General features: G+C 37.5%; 2 protein-coding genes across 2 annotated transcripts; one reads left to right on the top strand and one right to left on the bottom strand.

Annotated features, from left to right (window-relative positions):
* The first annotated feature begins 93 nt into the window (after positions 1–93).
* armc5 (armadillo repeat containing 5) lies at positions 94–9794 on the top strand. The gene is made up of 7 exons (XM_007251032.4): positions 94–1025; positions 1854–1884; positions 1997–2107; positions 3175–4096; positions 4195–5051; positions 5968–6100; positions 7128–9794. The coding sequence occupies exons 1-7, from the start codon at positions 612–614 to the stop codon at positions 8359–8361; spliced, it is 3702 nt and encodes a 1233-aa protein (XP_007251094.3). The 5' UTR covers positions 94–611; the 3' UTR covers positions 8362–9794.
* A 1690-nt stretch (positions 9795–11484) lies between these two features.
* On the bottom strand, positions 11485–15818 carry LOC103036470 (cytochrome c oxidase subunit 6A, mitochondrial). The gene is made up of 4 exons (XM_049467894.1): positions 15686–15818; positions 14279–14346; positions 12483–12625; positions 11485–11739 (listed from the first exon to the last, which is right to left on the bottom strand). Exons 2-4 carry the CDS (start codon positions 14340–14342, stop codon positions 11650–11652), a joined length of 297 nt encoding a protein of 98 aa, XP_049323851.1. The 5' UTR covers positions 14343–14346; positions 15686–15818; the 3' UTR covers positions 11485–11649.
* Positions 15819–20002: the final 4184 nt, after the last annotated feature.

Below are 20002 nucleotides of genomic sequence, written 5' to 3'. Positions count from 1 at the left end.
CTCGCTTAATATGCACGACATCTGTTTATTGAGACTACACTACCCATAAAGCAGCGCGCCCGGGCTGCCCGCTCCCCCCCGCCTTCCCCTCCCCATTCGTTGTTCTGCAAAAGATGGCGTCAGTGCAAAACCGAGACGATTGCGTTTGTTTGAACGCACGAGACCGGCCGCGCGGAAGGTAGACTCTTGTAAAATCATTCGAAGTCTGCGACTAAATATCGATACAAATCCACACAACAGATTTTTGCCGCCCGCGTTTGCGTTTAGTTTGGAATTGGCCTACTTTCAGGCCTGGTGTTATTTTCGAGCGGACATGGGGGGCAGGTAGAAAACTACAATTCCCAGAAGCCTTTGCTGGAGGGTGTTTTTTTCTTCTCAGACACACGCGTTCTATGGTAATTGTAGTTTTTTTAGGCTCCACACAGCACACAGTATAGTTTAATTTAATTTACACATTTAAAAGTTTAGAAACGCGCTTAGCATGGAGTTCAACATTATGAGCACCTGTTTAGAAGCGTATTCAGTATAAATGTTGCTGAAAATAAGGATTATTCGTGCTGTAAACCAGTAGAAAGGAGAGTTATTGTGTGGGCTGGGTAAGTTAACTAATCATGGCAGCTCAGGTAGGAAGAGAAAGGAAACACCCTAAAGGTGGTCCAGCCAGTGCTAGAGAAGCTAACTCTGAGTCTGTGGAGTCCTCGCTGTCCTGGTGCCTGGCCCAGTTAACCAAACAAAGCTCCTCAGCTGAGAGACCCAGCACTGGACTGACTGGGGCAGATAATAATAAACCAGTCAGTGGCAGGGAGGCTGATAAAAGGCTCAAAGCTGGGCAGTGGAAGGCCCTGGTGGCCATCCGGACCCACCACATCAAAGGTGGAAGGAGCAGGATAGCTCAGTACCAGGCTAAGGGGGGGCTGCCTCCTTTATTGGAGATCCTGCGCAGGCCTGAAAGCTCCAGAAAGATTTTGGATCTTGCCCTCAGCATCCTGGCCAACTGCTGCACTGAAAAGGAAACTCGAACAGAGGTAAGAGGAGGCGTCTGAGTATTCATATGCTGTGCCATATTTAAGACTTTAGAACTAAAGGCAGAATCAAAGCAGCAGCTGTCCCTAATGCTTTTTCTTTTTTAAAATGAAAGCAAGGTTTTTCAAAATTTGGGGAGAGGATATTTTAAGCATTTATTTCTTTTATTGTTGATGATTTTGGCTTACAGTAAAAAAAAAAAAAAAAATCACTGTCTCAGAAGATTAGAATTCTATATAAGACCAGTTGGTACTTTCGGCAGTGCACAGTCCAAGGTCTAGTGATGGTTTAAAGAATCATGTCATCTGCTGGCGTTGGTCCATTGTGTTATATCAAGTCCAAAGTCAGTGCAGTGTTTGCCCAAATAATATTACAGCACTTTATGCTTCCCTCTGCTGACAACCTTTATGGAGATGCAGATTTCATTTTCCAACACGACTTGGGACACTGCCCATACTGCCAAAAGTACCAAATGGTTGTATATAATATTCAAATTGTCTGAGACACTGATTTTGGGGTTTTCATTGGTTGTAAGCTATCAACAAAAAAAAAACTCTTAAATAGATCACTCTGTGTGAAATACTGCTGTATAATCACATTTTGAACTGAATTACTAAAATAAAGTAACTTTTCAATAATATTCAATTTTTTAAAAATGCACTGGTATTCATTCCAAAAGCAGATGGGGTCTGGTAGGCTTTGCCAAGTGATTTTCTGACCATGTCAAGTGTCTTTACGTACTTGCATGGTAGGGTTTGTTGGGTGGATTAGTTTCTTATGACATAGCTTTATTATACAAACCCTTCATGTTTTTGTCTCACTTCTTTCAGGTGAGAAAGCTGGATGGCATTTCTATTGTTGGTAAGTCATTTTAAGTCAAAATATCAGCACTCCTGTGATGTTTTACTTAATTTTATTTTGAATGTTATTGCTGTATGTACGCTCATGCTGTGATGCTGTTTAATATTTGCAGTGGAAGTTCTTAAGAGGCATTCGTCTGTGGAGTCGGTGGAGAATCGAGCAGCCCGTGCTTTAGGAAATCTTGCCATGGACCCTGAGGGCTCTGCAAACGTGCACTCTGCAGGTTCGGTGTACTCTGAGCTTTATTAAGTGTCATGTTACAGTGATTTACAAATTGTGGAGGCAGTCTGGCCTTTGGAACATCGTGGATGCTCTGTTAGTTAATTTTTTTTAAATTAGCATGTGAGAACCCTGGCTTGCTCCAAAATAGCTCTTGTGTGGTTTATTTGAAGCATGAATGAATGAATCATACTTCATACTGGTACAAAGTTTAATGACACCTCAGTATTTAAAATGTAATAATTTTTTTAATTGGCGTTCAAGCTGTTTAGGTCCAATGAATAACCAAAAATGTCCATTGACTTCAAATGCTATAAGGTACGAAGTAAATGCTACATAATTTATTTAACATTGATGATTAACAACTTACAGCTGGCCTTTAGCAATTAAAGTAAATTTTGCTTTAAAAATTGATGCAAACAGTTTAAAAGCTCTTTTTTGTGTGTAAAGCCAGTGCTGGAACAGGTTGTGCTGTCCTCTGCAGTATTTACACAACAGTGCACATTCAGATCATTATCATAATGACTAGAAAAAGTCACACTGATAAAGCATACTAACTCTGAAAAGTGAATATCTTTTGTTTTTAAAGCAATTACAAATAAAGCTTACATTATTAAATTCTCTTTGGCCCTGTCCACACAAAGCTGGGTATTTTTAAAAATTGAGATTTTTGTCTGCTTTTTTGCCTGCAGTCCACATTGCTTTTCTAAAAACGCCTTGTAAGGTGTCTGCCTGACTTGCAACAGCATTAGAAGACAAGTTTATGAGGGTCAACAGAATAGAAAACTTTAAACTGCAGTTTTGTCAGGTGGAGTGGAAGAAAGAAAGTAATTATGAAAATTGTAAAAGTAGAGAATCACTGGCAGTGCCCTCCTGATAACCATTGGGTGTTCTAAACTTTTTGTGCGAATTGTGCACACACAACACAGATAGGTTAAAGACAGAGGCCACACTCGATCAGTCTCTAAAAACACAAGTATGTTAAATATGGTTGTGTGGTCTTGTTTTGCCTTGAAAACATCTAAAAAGCTTATTCTGCTCACAGACTTACTATTTCCCTTTGTCATGCAGGTGGTGTTCCTCCACTTATTCTCTGCCTGACTCTTTCCAACCCTCCATCTTGTCCTTCACCTTCCTCACCTCCCTCCTCTCCTTCTGCCCTTCCCCCGGCTCCGATGCCTTCCTGCCCCAAACTGGAGCGCGCTCAATCTGCCGCCCGTGCTCTGCTCTACCTGTCAGACACCCCAGCCAACCGACTGTCGCTTCTGTCTCAAGGAGCCCTGTCGGCCTTGGCTTTTTTCATTGCTCCGGAATACCCGGCAGGCTTGAGGCGGGCGTCACTCCGTGCGCTTCATGAGTTAACCCGGGGCTGCGGCACTGAATGCGCCAGAGAGATGTCCGGGTCTGGGGCAATGGCTCAGCTCGGGTTGCTGGCTTCAGGAGAGGGAGAGGCGTCTCTGGAGGAGCTAGCTTTAAAAACGCTGGCCAATTTGTGTTCCCAAGGCTGCTTGCGCCCGCTGGTGGGCTCCCTGGGAGTCATTCCCAAATTTGCGGAAGAAGTTAAAAAGGATCCTTTAAGGTCAGGCATCTTTTTCAAAGCTTTATGCCTCTGCTGCAAAGAAGCCGTGAACCGGGTTAAAGTGAAGGAGAGCGGTGGGCTGGAGGTGCTGATTAACTTCCTCTCAGCTCATCAGAACCATCCGTTCACTCGACTGGCCATTTTGGCTTGCGTGGACTTCGTCTACGATGAGGCAGCTCTGGAGCAACTGCAGGAACTGGGCCTGGTGCCGCTTCTGGTTCAGCGGCTGGTGGATCTGGCTAGAGGAGAGGAGCTGAGCACTGTCAAGATAGATGCAAGCCTCTCTTTAAGTGGTGCCAGTGAGTTGATGACGTCTTGCTTCGATTCGTTTGACTTCCCTCCTCCTGAAGGGAGCAGAAGAGAGGAGGTCGGGAAAGAGCAGGGGTCTGGCTCCTCCAGCTTCCTCAGCCTCAGGTAAGCCCACAGTGTTTTTAAAATGTTATTGTATTGTACAGTATTCTAACTGAGGTCAAGTTCTAGCGATTAATCTCTATGTGACATCTTTGCTATAGGTCCTGGCTGGTGTCTGAAGGTTTGATCTCTTCAGAAGGGGAGCTAATGGAGTCCCCGTGCGGAACAGATGGAGATGTGGGGACTCCTAATCCCTCCTGTTCTCCATCATCCTCTTGCTCATCATCTTCATCAGGTTTTACACCTCTTTTTGATGTTCTTTGCACAGCTCTGCCCCTATCGAAGCCTCACTCGTCCCCAAGGCCCAAACCTTCCCGGCTTTCTGCCTCCAGCTCTCCTGTTCCAATGATGCCACAGAGCGTGCAGAATAAGACCTCCCCCACATCTCCTTCTACTACTATACTGCCCACCTGCACCTCCACTCCACAAGCCAAACCTCCAGTCCCTCTCATTTGTCCCGCCAAAGTTTCGTCCCCTCCCAGGAAGCGACTCCGCACATATTCATCGTCCTCTTCCTGTTCTACTATTTCCTCTTCTTCCTGCACCTCTTCTACAACCTCTCGGTCCAGTCTGGTATCTTTGGAAGCCCTTCCAATAATGCCAAAGACTCCGATCTATCAGCACCCCTACCACCCTGAACCGTGGACCCCAGAATCCCCCATCCTTCTGCTGCTTTCTCGCTTCTCTCACGCCACAGACCCAAGCGGTGTGCTCATAAACGCATCAGTGATCTCTGGCCTGCTGTACTACCTCACCCACCATCAGGACCCCAGCAGCCGATGTTTCCGCATGCTGGGGAGGCTCAGCTGTAACCCCAACTGCCTGCAGGCTCTCATTCGAACCGGGGCAGTGGCTCTTATCAGACACAGGCTGTGCCTCGGAGAGGTGGACCGAAGGAGGGATGGAAGGAGAATTGAAAAACAGCCTGATCGAGTCAAGGCCAAAATCAGACAGCTAGGTTTGTGCAGTTTTTTTTTCTCATTGGATTTTATTTGCTTATGATCATAAAAAATATAGCACAAAAAGTATAGAAATTTATGTTTGGTAGATGATTTGTGTATATTAAGTTATTGTGTATATTAAGTTAATAGTATATTTTATATTTTACTACCAGTTTATTATTTTATTGCCAGCCTATTCTACTTTACTTCTGTAATCCGTGATGTGACAAATCTGATTTAATTTGATCTAAGACTTATTGCCAAGAAGCATTGTAACAACAAAGAAATAATCTACCAAACACAAATTTCAGTTTACTTTTGTTGCTATGTTTATATGTATATTTCGATGAACACTATCTCCTGTTTAAAGCAATACTATCTATCAATTTTCCTTAAATTGGCAGCTACAGTTTTAAAACAGTAATATGTAAAGCAGTAACTGGTGTGTTTTGCTTTCGGACACCCCCCAACAGTTGGAAAGTGTAACTTGCACTGTAAGGCTACGCTTTAAACATGCTTTGTAGACACGATAAGAGCTACAGAACTGGTATCTGAAGTGAAAGAAGAATTGAAATGAAACTGCAGAGTAATATTTTCCAAATATAACGTTAGCTATGCAGCTTTACACAGTTCTGGCGAGTGTTCTCCTTCCCACCAAAGCTACAAAAGTAGTGCAGTAAGCAACAAGCATGCCATGCCTGAAGCAGCAATAATACATTGCGGCACTATTTTCATGATTACTGTCAGTAACCAAGAGTCACAATGATTTTGAAGCTGATATTTTAAGACAAAATGCTGCTTAGAGTGATTTTGTATTGTTCTGGGCTTAGTTATACTCTGGTTCTGAACAAAATTGCAGCAGCTTATATGTATAACATTTTATTGAGAGTATTGCATGGTATACAATTAAATTGTAAGCTTTTTTTCTTGTAGGTCAGGGGCTGCTGACTAATGTTCGAGTTCAGAGCGAGACTGGATTTGGCTCTGGAGTTCTCAGCCACATTTTTCTCTCAGGCTCAGAATCTGACAAGCTGTACTGTGTGCTCTCCTTACCTTTAATAACCAGGTATGTTCTGCTGTCCAGTGCTTGGGTGTGGTGTTTGTGTGGGGTTTTAAATCAAGTACCATAAAAAAAAACTCTTTATTAACCCTTTCAGTTCCTGCATCTATTACAATGGACCTCATGTGTTTTATTTATTTTAAAATGTTTTGTTTCACATAAAACTCTATTTGAGAGCTGTTGTCCTTCAGAATAGACCATGAACCAGCCAATAAACAAGTTTACTGATCAATGTAACAGTAACTTAACCCCACGCACTATGCTGGTAAAACATCAAATTTTTACTAATTTAATGTGATTTAGAACACTTTTCAATCATGATTTTACAGTTTGGGATGGTTTATGAATCAAAAGCTCAATATGAAATATTAAATATTACACACAGGCTTCCAATGCAATAAAAAAGCTGTTAAATATTTTAGTTAATTGGATTTATTTGCTATATAGAATTTATAGTAGAATATGCATTACAGACACTGGAGATAATTCAGGTCTGAAAGGGTTAAATAACCTGCTTCAGTTATTTGTGTTCATAAACACAGACCGTAAAATGTTGCAAATTATGTTCTGCCAAAATTATCTGTTTATTTAAATTCAGTTACTAAAACAAATTAAACAAGTTTTGAAACCATTTTTATAGGGGCCAAATCTTATTTGAGTTCAGCAATCATCTTATTTGAGTTCAGTAACTAAAAAAATGAAAACACACTTGCATACATGATTTTTTATTTTATATTACATTTGATATGTCTGAAATTTATTGCTTGAAATGTTAAAGAGAAACTAAAACATGCATAACACAAATTTGTTTAACTACTTACACTCCACTGAGTTGCCTTTACAAGTTTACTCAAGTAATGTTCCACACTTTAGAAATCTGTATGAATATTTCTGGCGCATGCAGAATTCAAGTTTTTCAAATTATTTAGGATAATTAACCTTGAATATGAAAAAAACTATTATACACTTTAAATATTTAAAATGTTTAAAAACTTTAAGATGCACTGACACATCTGTTATTTTTGTTTTGCAGTAACAGAGTTCTTCTGAAGAAGCTCCTCTTGGACAGCGGAGGCTTGTTGTTTGCTCTTGAACCTCTCAGCTGGCTGGATGTTGGTGACGATGAAGAAAGCAATGACTCTGATAAATGTAGGACATTCCTCTCTGCTTGGTTGTGTGCACCGGAACAGGTCTCCCTTCCCAAACTGCATTCACTGTACATCTCCCTTCTGATTGGCTGCCTCTCGAGTGTCCTGGTGGCTTCTAAAGTGGAGTTGGAAAGAAGAAAGAGTGGAGCAGATGCTGGAGTGGTGGTGGAGGTACCGGTCAGTCCGATGAAGAGTCCATCAACTGTGGAAACAAGAGACCAAGAGTCCAATCAGTGTCCACAGGCCTCCTGCGTCTGTCCTTACAAAGCATCAACCCACAACCTCAGCTTTCTCCTGGACGATGGCACTCTGCTTACGGCTAACCGAGAAGCGATTGCTGGAGATGAGGGCGTGGAGGAGGTTGGATCTGAATACTTCCGTGCTTTGCTGAGGGGTGGCTTTGGTGAAGCATGTGAGTCCAATTCTATTCCCATCAGGGATGTGAGTAAAGGGATGCTGCTGCCTGTCCTCCATTATCTTCACGGCTGCCGGATGAAGAACTCAAGTCGTGATGGGTGTTGTCGTGTTTTGACCTGTTTGGTCTCTGCAGGGCTGAAAAGTCCAGAGGTTGGTCCTGAGACCTTTCAGAAAAGCCCCTTGGCTGAGGTTCTGATTGGAGCCAGTAGGTTTTTGGTACCTACATTACAGAAAGAAGCTGAGGACTTGTGTATATCCCTGCTTTCTCTCTCTGTGGCTTCTCCATCTCCAACGAGAAGTCCATCTAAATTAAGTGCATCAGAAGACCAAGCTAAAAAGACCAAACCTGACATGGGTTCTGCGTGTAAAGAATTAACACAGTCAACACAAATGTCTAAGACCAGGGGCCGGGACACTCAGCAGGCAGCAGAGCAGGAGGCTGCAGCGGATGATGATCAAATCATTGGCCTTGGTCGTTTGCGGTACCTTCTCCCCCAGACGTACTCGTTCTCTCAGCGCTACTGCTACTCCAGCTTGGGCAGGGCCTGCCTGTCAATTCTGCTGCGGCCTCAGGAAGTCCAGAACTCCAGGTTGCCTCCATCGCTGTCTGCTGACTTTTTCCTCCGACTGGTTAGAGAGGTGGACAGTATTGAGAGCCTGTGTCAAGACCTGCTCAGTATGGTTACTGTGGCACTAAGCTGATGCTGCTGTTGTGTGGTGGTAGGATAAGTGGGGGAAAAAAGCCTTTGTGTAACCTCTAACATGCAGAAATGTTTGACATCCATTAAACCTGGAATTGCAAAGTAATTCTGATAAACATGAGTTACTTTGACTGATAATTTAACTGAACATGACAACTGAATTATATGGCTTATATGTAATTATACGAAAAAGCTTTATATAAGCTTTCCATTGGAAAAAAAAATCACTGTTAAATTATAAAGGAGAAAACACACAGATAATTTTAAAATAATGACCAAAAATGGTCAAAACATTTCTCCACATATGTATGGATCTAACAAGCCTAATAAGATTAAATTAGTGTAGAATGGTACGTTGTGTCATCATATTCGTAACAGTTGTTCAGTACCAGCAAATGACTGAGGATGAACAGTATGTTGGAAGTTAATTTCATCCTCAAAAACTTTTTCAAAGTGCAGACCCCTGACCCATAAAGGCTGGACAGAAGTACCTTGAAGATCTTGGACAAAGACTGGTAAATGTGACCAGTGATGTGAGAAATAAAAAAAAGTTTTGATCTGAATTGAACTGAAAAGGGTTCCAATATTTTTGGGAACAACAGGAGCAGAAGGAAATCTATTTTATTTTTATCTTAATTTTTGGACCCGGAATTCTTTTCCCCTCATGTACAGTATGGACATCAAGTGGATTTTTCGTTTAATTTATTATTGTTTTCTCTTTTTTTATTGACTAATGCCATTAGTTTAGTACCTTAGTGTCGGTTGAGCTACTGTCTGTGTGGTTATGCATTGTTTCCCACCGTTATTTCTTTAAAAATATGGCCTGTCATCACATTAACATGCATAAATTAACTTTACCATTTGGGCCTAAAGGATATATTGATGCTGCATTAAAAAGCTAATTAATTTACTCAGTGATTCGTTATACTATAAAAACAATTCTCTCTATATAAATATATAGATATATATATACTGAAGTAGTTTGTGACCTTGTACAGTGTATTATTATGTTTATTAAGGAAATGTCAGGGATAGAGTAATGTTTACGTTCTATTTTTCATTTGTAAGTTTTGCAAAAAAGAAAAACTACAGAAAAACTGAATGTATGAAGTGTCAGAAGCCGACTGGAATCAGCTGGTTTAATGTTTTACTGTACATTTTTGCTGTCACACAAAAGGTTTTGTACACAAGTTTAATATATTGTGAATCTGGCAGATATTCTTTATATTGTTTCAAAATTTCATGACAAATGGACCAATAGAAATTACTTTACTAAAAATGAATTGCTTCCCTCCTCTAGTAAAGATGCTTTTTTGGAGATACAAGGTTTTTGGGTGACAGCGACAGTATGCAAATAATAATAAAATTTAAGGCCAAAATCACAGGAATCTTTGTCCTCTTAAAATCTCTGAATAAAAAGCCTCTGCACTACAACTGTGTGTGTTTACTTTTTCATAAATATATCTTTACAGCTTTTATAATGATGTACACTTTCTGATAAGGGGTCATTCTCACTATAAAAAAAAAAAATTGATTCATTCTAAAAGCATCTCAAAATCAAAAAAATATTACTAGTGATGTATCTCAAAATTACTTACTTACTGACTTACCATTACAAAAAAATGAGAGTATCAAAATAATGGGCTAGTATCTAAAAAAAAAGAAACAAGAAATTATGTCACAGTAGTGACTTTTTAAGTATAAAAAGTATAATATATTTTTGTCTTTTAAATCTATAGATTGGCATCTGAAAATAAAAACTATATAGTATCTAGAAATAATGTTCCTACAAAAAGAGAAATTATCTAAAATGTTTGCATCTAACAATAAAATACTATTTTATTATTAGATTATATTTTAAGACTTAGCATCTCAATATAATTATATTACTTTAAAATAAAGACTTAGCATTTTAAAACAATGAGATAGTAACTTAATATAAAGACTAAGCATCTCAAAACTTTTAAATAGTACCTCAAAATAAAGACTTAATGTCTCAAAACAATGAAAAAGTACCTTAATATAAAGACAGTGTCTCAATATAATTATAATACTTCACAATAAAGACTTAGCATCTCAAAACAATGAAAAAGTACCTTAATATAAAGACAGTGTCTCAATATAATTATATTACTTCACAATAAAGACTTAGCATCTCAAAACAATAAGATAGTACCTTAAAATAAAGACTTAGTATCTCAATATAATGATATTACCTCAAAATAGATACTTAGCATCTCAAAACAATGAGATATTACCTCAAAATAAAGACTTAGCATCTTAAAACAGAGATAGTTCCTCAAACTGAGGACTTAGCATCTTAATATGCTATTGCCTCAAAATAAAGACTTTGCATTTTAAAACAATGAGATTGTACCTCAATATAAAGACTTAGCATCTCAAAACTATTAAATAGTACCTCAAAATAAAAACGTAATGTCTCAATATAATGATATTACCTCAAAATAGATACTTAGCTTCTCAGAACAATGAGATATTACCTCAATATAAAGACTTAGCACCTTAAAACAGAGATAGTTCCTCAATATAAACAATTAGCATCTCAAAACAATGAGAATATATCTTGAAATAAAGACTTAACATCCGCAAATGTGACTTAGCATCTCGAAACCTTTTCATAATAAAGAGATGGTATCTCAAAAGAGTGAGACATTTTATTACAATAATGGTATGAATTGGATTTATATACGTGTTTTGACAGAGTTGCCAGGTTTGCGGTTTTCCCGCCAAATTGGGCTTGTTTGCAAATCCAGTCGCGGGTGAAAATTCAAGGGTGGCGGGATACGTTTTTTGGGCTACTTTTAAAATAATAATAATAAAAAAGTGGGTGTTAAGGTAAAGTTAAGTCGTACACTCATAGTTGTTTTGTCATTTGCTTCAAACGTCTGACAGACATATTTTTTGGGCTAGTTAAGCTTCTAAAGGGCGGGATTTAGATTGACTTTGGGCTGGATATTTTTGTTGGACCTGGCAACCCTGTGTGTGCGTTGTAAGTTTAAGTAACTCGTCAGGTTCTCCAGAATGTCTGTAGATCAGTTTGGTGAGTTGCAGTGTGTGTTTATTAATGTAATGAAGAGCATTTTAAAGAATGGGAGGTAAGAAATTAGAATGATTATTTATTATATATTTGTGTTAAACACATTATATTCATGTTTATAAAAAGACACGTGGTTTATTTGTGTCATTCAGAAGCTGAGCCGCTGAGCACTCAGAGCAGGAACAGGGTTTAGGGTGCAAAGTTAATCCTGCACACCAGGTGGCGCTGTTCTCAGTGGTGACTGTCCTCATAACCAGTGGGCAGGGCGTTGGTGTGAGAGTTGTGGAAGAGAGAGTGGTTTCCATCACCCCAGGGCCAGGGCTGAAAGAGAGAGAGAGAGAAAGAGGACAGTCTTATGGAGTGAATTTTGTGACAAAAGTTTTACACAAAAAAATAAAATCTGCAATTAAAATGTTAAGAATTAAAGGGAAAAAATGAGAAATATATTGCAAATCTATATTTTTAAATATACTTAGTTACTTTATCATTCTTTGCAGTTATATGAAAATTTTTTCAGTTTGGATTTTGGACTTTGCTTTTTGTGTGTTTTTGTGCATTTTGCTGCTGAAGACTGCAAATAATAAAAAAAAGTAATTAAGTGTATTTAAAAATATATTTTTGCTAGATTTTTTTTCTCTTTTGAACTTGCAACATACACTTTTCCTTTTGATTCTTAAAATATTAATTGCAGATTTGATCTTTTAGCACAAAATTCATACAATCTGCCTATAATATATTCTAAAGGAAGAGAGCATAGATCTGTAGAGGTTCCTAATGCATCCCGCACATTTTTATCCCAGGATAGAGCTAGCGATGAGACTGATAACCGCACGGTGTCTGTTTCTTGAGGAGGTGATTATTCATTGTACTGACTGTCACTGAATGCAATCAAATCCTCACAGAAATGTTCTAAAATATACTAGTAGAAAACTTTCCCTGAACAGTAGAAACTGTTACTCCAACAAAAGTAGGATAAACACTTATATAAACTTTTTAATACCAACACCCATTCCTTTTGTTCATATACTGTGTGTATAGAGTACATACAGAGAGTGTATGCTTACCTTGGTGCGAAGGCGCAGGTGCGAGTATGGAATGAACTCTGGTGTCTCGTGGGAGTGAGAGGTCATCTTCAGGTAAGCATTGACCATGCATACAGCCACGCCCGGCAAGGCCACCACGAACGACAGGATCTTCCAGGTCTTTGCTGTGATCAGATCAATAACATTACTGATATATGGCATTATAGATCAGCTTGCTGTTGCTTAAATTATTACATTTTTGTAACTCAGACTCTTATTTTACAGTTTTAAGACCCTTAAATGTTATTTTATTGTGTGCTTCCAATTCTAATGTAATATGGATGGGGAAGTAAATTTAATTAACATAAAGAACTTCACTGTAGCCAGAACTTAAACTCCTAAACCTATTGTTGTGTACGCTAGATCCCACAGAGTGGAGACCTTATAACATTAGATAAAGGGCCCTTTTTCTCAATTGTGTCTTAAAGGCACATGGTGCAACATTTTTTAGTTAACCAATGCCTTTTATACTGTTTTAGATAATTAAATGAGTCATTACTAAGTGAGTGAAGGTTCTCTTGCCCGCCATTGTGGTCTTTAGGGGAAAACTTGCAGGTTTAGGAGCCCTTGGCCCGCACCCATGGGCTCACAAGTCTTGGGCATTGTAAGAGTCAGTCTTCCTTTATGACAAATACTAGGAACACGCCTCCAGCAAAGAGCGAGAGGCAGGCTAGCTGCTAGCAGCTCTAAAATCTTGTAGGTTTATCATGACGGAGAAAACAGGAGAAAACAGCAAGGGAGCCGAGCCTTCCGGCGAGAGCTAAAGGGCTGATTGTAAGAAACACTGGGATGATTTCTCTCTTTTTGTGTATATTTGTACTTTAACTGTTGTTGTTTAACTGTTTTTATGGATGTGGTCTGTTACTAAATAGCTAAGTAGCTGGTGTGGATGTTTGTATAGTAAGTTAGCTAGCTCGCTAGTTAGATAACTGCCTTTACATCGCATGCTTTTTGGCAGACTTGGCTCATAATAGAAGTTCAGTCCAGGTACGTGTATTTATTTTCCTAGATACCCTGTAATTTGGTGCCAGTGTTGGGCACGTTACTTTAAAAAAAGTAGTTAGTTATAGTTACTAGTTACTTCTCCAAAAAAGTAACTGAGATAGTAACTAAGTTACTCCACTATAAAAGTAATTATAGTGATTCTGTATTTTATATGTTTAATGTTTTTGCCTGATTCTTTGTCCTGTAATCATGTTTCTGTAAAGCTGCTTTTTGCCAACACCAGTTGTAAAAAGCGCTATACAAATAAATTTTATTTGATTTGATAAATTAAAATTAAATTTAGAAAAAACATTAAATTAATAAAAAAAAACAGAAATGAAAAATGAAATGTATAAATGATAACTGACAGCTTAAATTAGTAGAGAAGAATTAGTAGAGAAGAAAATAAATTATATAAATAAGACCAAATTTAGAACAGAAAATATGCCAACAGTTTTAAAAATGTAACAAATTGTGCAATTAAAAATTGTTGGTCATCTCCATCAAGACAAAAGCAGAGTACAGTGAGTTTTCTTTAGTGACGAGTCCTGCTTTTGTCTTGTTGGTGAAAAATTGCCAAAGGAATAGGTCTCTCTGCAACAGACAGACATAAACCTATTGGCATCATGCCAAATGTAACAACATTTAAACATATAAACATATCAACATATAAATCATTTCACTGTTATTCTGTGTTCTGTAAAGATCGTAGACTAAATTAAATATACAGTATGATCAGTGAAATAACATCATACACACATATATAAATAAGTATATAAACATAAAGATCAGACCTCCTCCCTCCTGGCCGTGTGATGCAGCAGCCAGGACCCGCCGTGCCACCATCGACGAGGCCATCCCTCTGCAGAGCAGACAATTAACAGAGATTAATCACATTACACCTGCTATATATACTAATGAGATTACAGCGTCTGAGGTGAGATAAACAACAACAATCTGGAGTAAAGTGTCAATCACGATGAGGGACTTGAATTAAAGCTGCTGTTTATGATAAATCTGTAATTAAAGACATTGCTCTAGACAGTAGCAGTTTACTGGTAGTGTGTTAACACCTTAATCTGACCTACACCAATTAATTTAATAAATATACTTCTATTAAGACATTTTACTGTGTTTGCATTTAATGTCATTTAAAAAAACAATAACAAAGTAAAATATATTACTATTTTCCACATTTTTCCTCCTTAAAATGTAATAAAACCCAATTATATAGTAATATATTACAAATGATCAAGCTGAAAATGTAATAAAGAAAAAAGAAAAAAAAAAGAAATATTACAAAATATAAAACTTAAAATTTAATAAAATCCAAAAATATAGTAAGATACCAAAAAATGCCAAAATACAAAATAAAATAAAATAAGTAATTTTATAGAAATAAATTAAAATTATATTAAGAAGTAATTATCAAATAAAATGGTTATAAAACCTAATAAAGTATTATACAGAAATATATAAAAAGGGTGAAGTCTTGTGTTCTCCCAAAATGTATTAAGATATTTGAAATATAATAAAACCCACGAATATAAAAAGGTTCTAAAATGAATTGAACTAGAAATGTACTGTAATTTCTTTATTGATATAAATGGTATTTTATGAACTACCAAGTTAACACAATATTATATAATATTACAATTGTACAATTTAAATACTTTATGCCGTGTTATTATGGAAATTATTGGTATATTATTAATATTAAATGTAACAAGACACAATCACTATTACTGAATAGTGAATTATAGCTTTACATTTTGTTTTTTAAATTTATTTTATTAACAAATTTATTTTTATATTTGATCCTATATATTGTAATAATTTGAAATTGATTTGAAAATATAACCCCATTATTATATGTTATTATTATTTAGGCTAAGGCCTACTCTTCTACCAGGATTTCTAAATGAACACTGTCCTTCAGAAGGTTACTTTATAGGTCAAATATAAAACTATTAAATATCAACATTCACAATTCTGCGCATTAAAAAGTCTGTACAGATGTTTATAAAGTTTAGTTGTAATATTGAACTCTGTCCTACAGGAGTAAAGCAGGCTAATCAGTGAGGGGTCTTGTGTCGTATTAGTTTAAGGATATATAAATATTGCAGTATATAATACAGTGTGTTCCTGTGATATTGATATAACAGAATAATATTACAGTAAAAGAAACAGAGCTCACTCACACTCAGGTGGAGTTGTTTGTTCTTTTCTTTGCTGATCGACTTCCAGTCCACTTTCTCTTTCTCCTCTGCTTGTTTGTCCTTCAGTCTGTCCTGCTGTCTGCCAGAAGGCTCCTCCCCCCGCAGGCCGTCCCTTTGCCTTATGTGATAAAGTTTATATTTGGAGGAGTGCAGCAGGCTGGAGTGCAGTGGGGGGAAAGCAGGTGAGGGAGAGCTGGTAGTTAGTGTGTGAGAGAGGATCTGAACGTGTACAATCAACCACCCTTAACTCTGACTACGTGATCACATGCAGGTGTGCATGCAGACCTGTATTTAAGTCTTTGTGGGGACCAAATGGGCAGCATGCTTGAAAACACTTAAAAAAATACACTATAAGATAAAAGTACAGTACTAGACAAGTTCAAGTTTGTACACACTTACTCAGTTCTTATTTATACTGAAGGAATATAATGAAGGTTCATCATAAGTTCATCATGTAGTAACTTAAAACTGATAAACCAACCAAAATACTAGACTAGATTTTAGTATTTCATTAGGTATCTCTAATGAACTAATCATGTGCAACAGAGTTAGCTCTTGCTCTTCCTTTCCTGGGGCGGTCATGATGAGAGCCAATTTCTTCATAACGTTTTTGTGGATCTTAGTGAATGCACTTTAGATACTTTTAAAGTTTTAGATTTTTTTTTTAATGGAAAAAATTAAAATAATATTAAAATACTTTTTCTTTACTTAGTTGGTAGTTCTTGCCATAAATGGATTATAACATTACTCAAATAGGACTATTCACTGTTTACCAACTCTACCTCTTCACAACTTTACAACTGATGATCTCAAACACATTAAGAAGCAAGAAATTCAAGTTATTAACTCTTGATAAGTTCAGCACAGCTGAATCTAAAATAGAGAAAAAATTAAAATATTGAAAAAAACAGTATCTGTGTCTTCAAGGCAAGCTCCCGTAGTGTTGGAATTTGAATTAGATGTGTCCAAATTGAGTCTGAATTGGTGTTTTTGATGGATTGTGAATGTTTCTAGAGAGAGACAGTCTGTTCATAGATTTTCCTAGTGGTTAATGTTAATGTATTTTTGCTTTCCAGTTCATAAAGATGGTTTTCTTGTTGATGACTAGCTTTCTAGTGGACTTCCAAGTCAATATTCCTCCCTTGGGGTTACTGTCTGATTCGTTTTTATGTTTAAACTTTATTGAGGATGTCTTTTCTACCCATTAAATCATTTTTTGCATTATAATTTGATGACTTAACCTCTGTTTTTGTCATGTAGTGTGTCCCTGACCGTTCAGTGGCATGACTTTTGCAACCTGTACATATTTCTTTAAACCACTTAAATACATTGTTTCAGTAGACGACACAGTAGTCGAAGTTTATAATATTGCAAATTTGTCTTTTCCAATGTAAATGATTTTTAATTTTTGGGAAAAATCACAAAAAGCGTTACAACCATCCCTGGCCTCCCCTACTTCAGACAGATGTATTGCTTTTGGCTGATCTTAAAAACAAAAATTTACGAGTCCACTTCAGCCTGAGACCACAACAAGATCAAGTCCAAATCAAGTTGAGACTGAGCTGTCAGAAATCCAAGACTAACCTTGAGTACTACAACACTAATGTAGATACCACACAAGAACAGGAATAAACACTTATATCTGTGTGTGTGTGTGTGTGTGTGTGTGTCCATGCACGTATTTCCTCAGTAAGTTGCAGGTCTTCTGTTGCTCTGTTGTGTAATATTGAGTATTTCCTTCCTACAGCAGTATCCTGAGCAAGTTAATTTTTAATCTCTAAGCTGTGTTTTCATTCCTGCAGGGTTAAACAAGGGCAACAGTGTTCTTCAAAACTCAAACAGCAGCAACTGTAACAGAGAGGGATTATCCTAGACCTGAACTAAAGTGAAGAAGACTGCATTTCATAACTGTATTTAAACACCACGCCATATATTTTCATGGTACAGTATTTTTCACAATATAAGGCACACCGGATTATATGGCACATTATCAATAAACATCTATTTTCTGGTCTATTTTCATACATAAGGCACACTGGATTATAAGCAGTGATGGGAATAATGGCGTTGAAATACTAACGTTTCTTTTTTCATTATGGAGTAATCTAACTAATTACTCTGACTGTCAATATAACACTGTTACCATTTCCGACACCCCGTTACTGCATGTTACTTTAGCTGCTCAATTAACTTTTTTTTTTAACTTTGCACATACAGGCAAAGGCGCAAGTGTGTGCATTGTGTGTGTGAGTCACAAGGGAGAGGAGGATAAGATAACCGCCTAAGCAATGATTGTTGTCTTTGCTGTCCTGCACTCTATTCATCTTATGAAAGCTTATGAAACACGCTCTGAGAAGGTGGGGGCCGGGGATTGAGGGTTACGGGGGCGAGTAACACAAAAGTAACGCAATAGTTACTTTTACTGGTAACTAGTTACTTTTATAGTGGAGTAACTCAGTTACTTTTTTGGAGAAGTAACTAGTAACTATAACTAATTACTCTTTCAAAGTAACGTGCCCAACACTGATTATAAGGCGAATTATGCAACACAAGTAAGTAACAGGGGTGTCGCCATGTTTCCCTTCTAATTCAGCAGGTCTTGCTGCTGGGTGTGGAAACCTGTAAAGATAAGCTAAGTTAAGGAAACAAAGCTGTAATTCTTAAGAAAAACATTCTCTTTCAAAGTCAAACGAGCACTGAATGTTAATCTACACAGATCTCTAACAGGTAACTGTTTATTTGGGTGAGTAAAGCACTTTTGTTGATCTACAGTAAGCAAGATTCACAAATTTCCACTATAGCTGGGTGCAGCAATATTATCATTAGCAGCTAACAGCTAGCACTAGCTGCATTTAGCGGCTAATGCTGCCAGACAGCGCTACAGTGAGGAACCCTGTGTGTTTCGGTAAATTAGGGTATAATGTGTTGCTTTTTGAGATCTTTTATCCTGCTTCTTGTTGTCAGACAAGTTCTATTTAAATTATTAATTGATTCTACAGGTCAGACAGTAATCAGGAATGATTGTGGGTAGTGAAATTAATTTTTCACATAGGGCCAGGTTGGTTTGATTTGCCTAAAAATTTAAGTATAACAAAAAAGCAAAAACAAAATAAATCTGGGAGGGGGCAAATACTTTTTTACCCTGCACTGTAAAAAGTGAAGCATGGAGCTGTTCATTCAAGCTAATAAATATGATTGAACACATAGTACAATTATTGACTTTATTGTGAAACTCAACCTTTTTGAATTTTGATGTGTCAATTTTGATTCAGACTAAATTAATTACAATTCTGAAGGAAATAAACCAAATGTTTTGGTTCCACTGAAATCATACTCGAAGAAAAGAGATAAGGATGTAATATTTTTAATTTGAATCAAACATGCTTTTTGCGCATGCGCACTGTGGAGCACGGGAGAAGTTGTAGAGAAGTGCTTCAGAGCACTGAGGGAGAGAGGGAGAAAGTGCCTGAACGCGCTCGCGAGAGAGAGAATGAGAGAGGGAGAAAGTGCCTGAACGTGCTCGCGAGATAGCAACGCATGCTTATGGTATTGTGGCGTCGGGACTGGAGGGGGGGCGGAAGGAATTATGGGAGCTCACCCTGTTGGGGGAAGTGGGTGTTTTTCTGCGTGTTTATGTTACTGTTTATCCCAGAGTTTCATGTCATGTTTTATTATCACTGTTCTAGTATTATTCATGTAGTTATCAGTTATGTGGTTGTTTTGTGCCTCACCCTTTGTGTGTTTTCTGTGTGTGGGAGTGGGGTTAGCTGCGTTGGAGCTGTAGTTAGTTTTACTTTCAAAAGTGAAATCCCATGTAAATCCAGCTCTTAGTGTCCTCCTCAGAGCAAAATAAAAAGAGCAAGAGAGCACTGAAACGAATCTCGCTGGTAATCCGTCCTCTTCCATGCCACAGTAACTTCTGGAACTTCTGAATATGCTGCCATGTTTTTTTTTAAAGTTCGGATCAATTTAAATGTATTAGTTTGGTTCCGAAACTGAAATGTAAAGAATTTAACTTGGATCAAGGTGAATAATTAATATTGGGTCGAGTGAAGTAATATGGTTTATGTCAAAATAAAATAATCAGGTTGTAACAATTGACTTTATTTAGATTGAGTGAAGTCAAATAGTTTAGATGCAACAAATGGACATCAATTTTTTTTAATTTGAGCAGGGCTACACTTTTTACAGTGTGATCCCACAACATTTTCACATCACAGCATGTTTGAAGCCAACATACAGGAACATGCAGAACACCTGGTCTACCACAAGATGGCGCACAGGGACAACACTATTTGT

This window comes from Astyanax mexicanus, chromosome 19 (assembly GCF_023375975.1).
Source record: "Astyanax mexicanus isolate ESR-SI-001 chromosome 19, AstMex3_surface, whole genome shotgun sequence".
NCBI lineage: Eukaryota > Metazoa > Chordata > Actinopteri > Characiformes > Acestrorhamphidae > Astyanax > Astyanax mexicanus.
Note: the sequence above shows the minus strand (reverse complement) of the source record. Positions and strands in the feature narration are given on the sequence as shown.

Coding starts and splice junctions, on each gene's coding strand:
- LOC103036470 (XM_049467894.1), bottom strand. CDS start 14,342: ATGGCCTCGTCGATGGTGGCACGGCGGGTCCTGGCTGCTGCATCACAC. Junction 12,626..14,278: donor ACACGGCCAGGAGGGAGGAG/GTCTGATCTTTA, acceptor ATCTGATCACAG/CAAAGACCTGGAAGATCCTG. Junction 11,740..12,482: donor ACCTGCGCCTTCGCACCAAG/GTAAGCATACAC, acceptor TCTCTCTTTCAG/CCCTGGCCCTGGGGTGATGG.
- armc5 (XM_007251032.4), top strand. CDS start 612: ATGGCAGCTCAGGTAGGAAGAGAAAGGAAACACCCTAAAGGTGGTCCA. Junction 4,097..4,194: donor TCCAGCTTCCTCAGCCTCAG/GTAAGCCCACAG, acceptor TCTTTGCTATAG/GTCCTGGCTGGTGTCTGAAG. Junction 6,101..7,127: donor TCCTTACCTTTAATAACCAG/GTATGTTCTGCT, acceptor TTTGTTTTGCAG/TAACAGAGTTCTTCTGAAGA.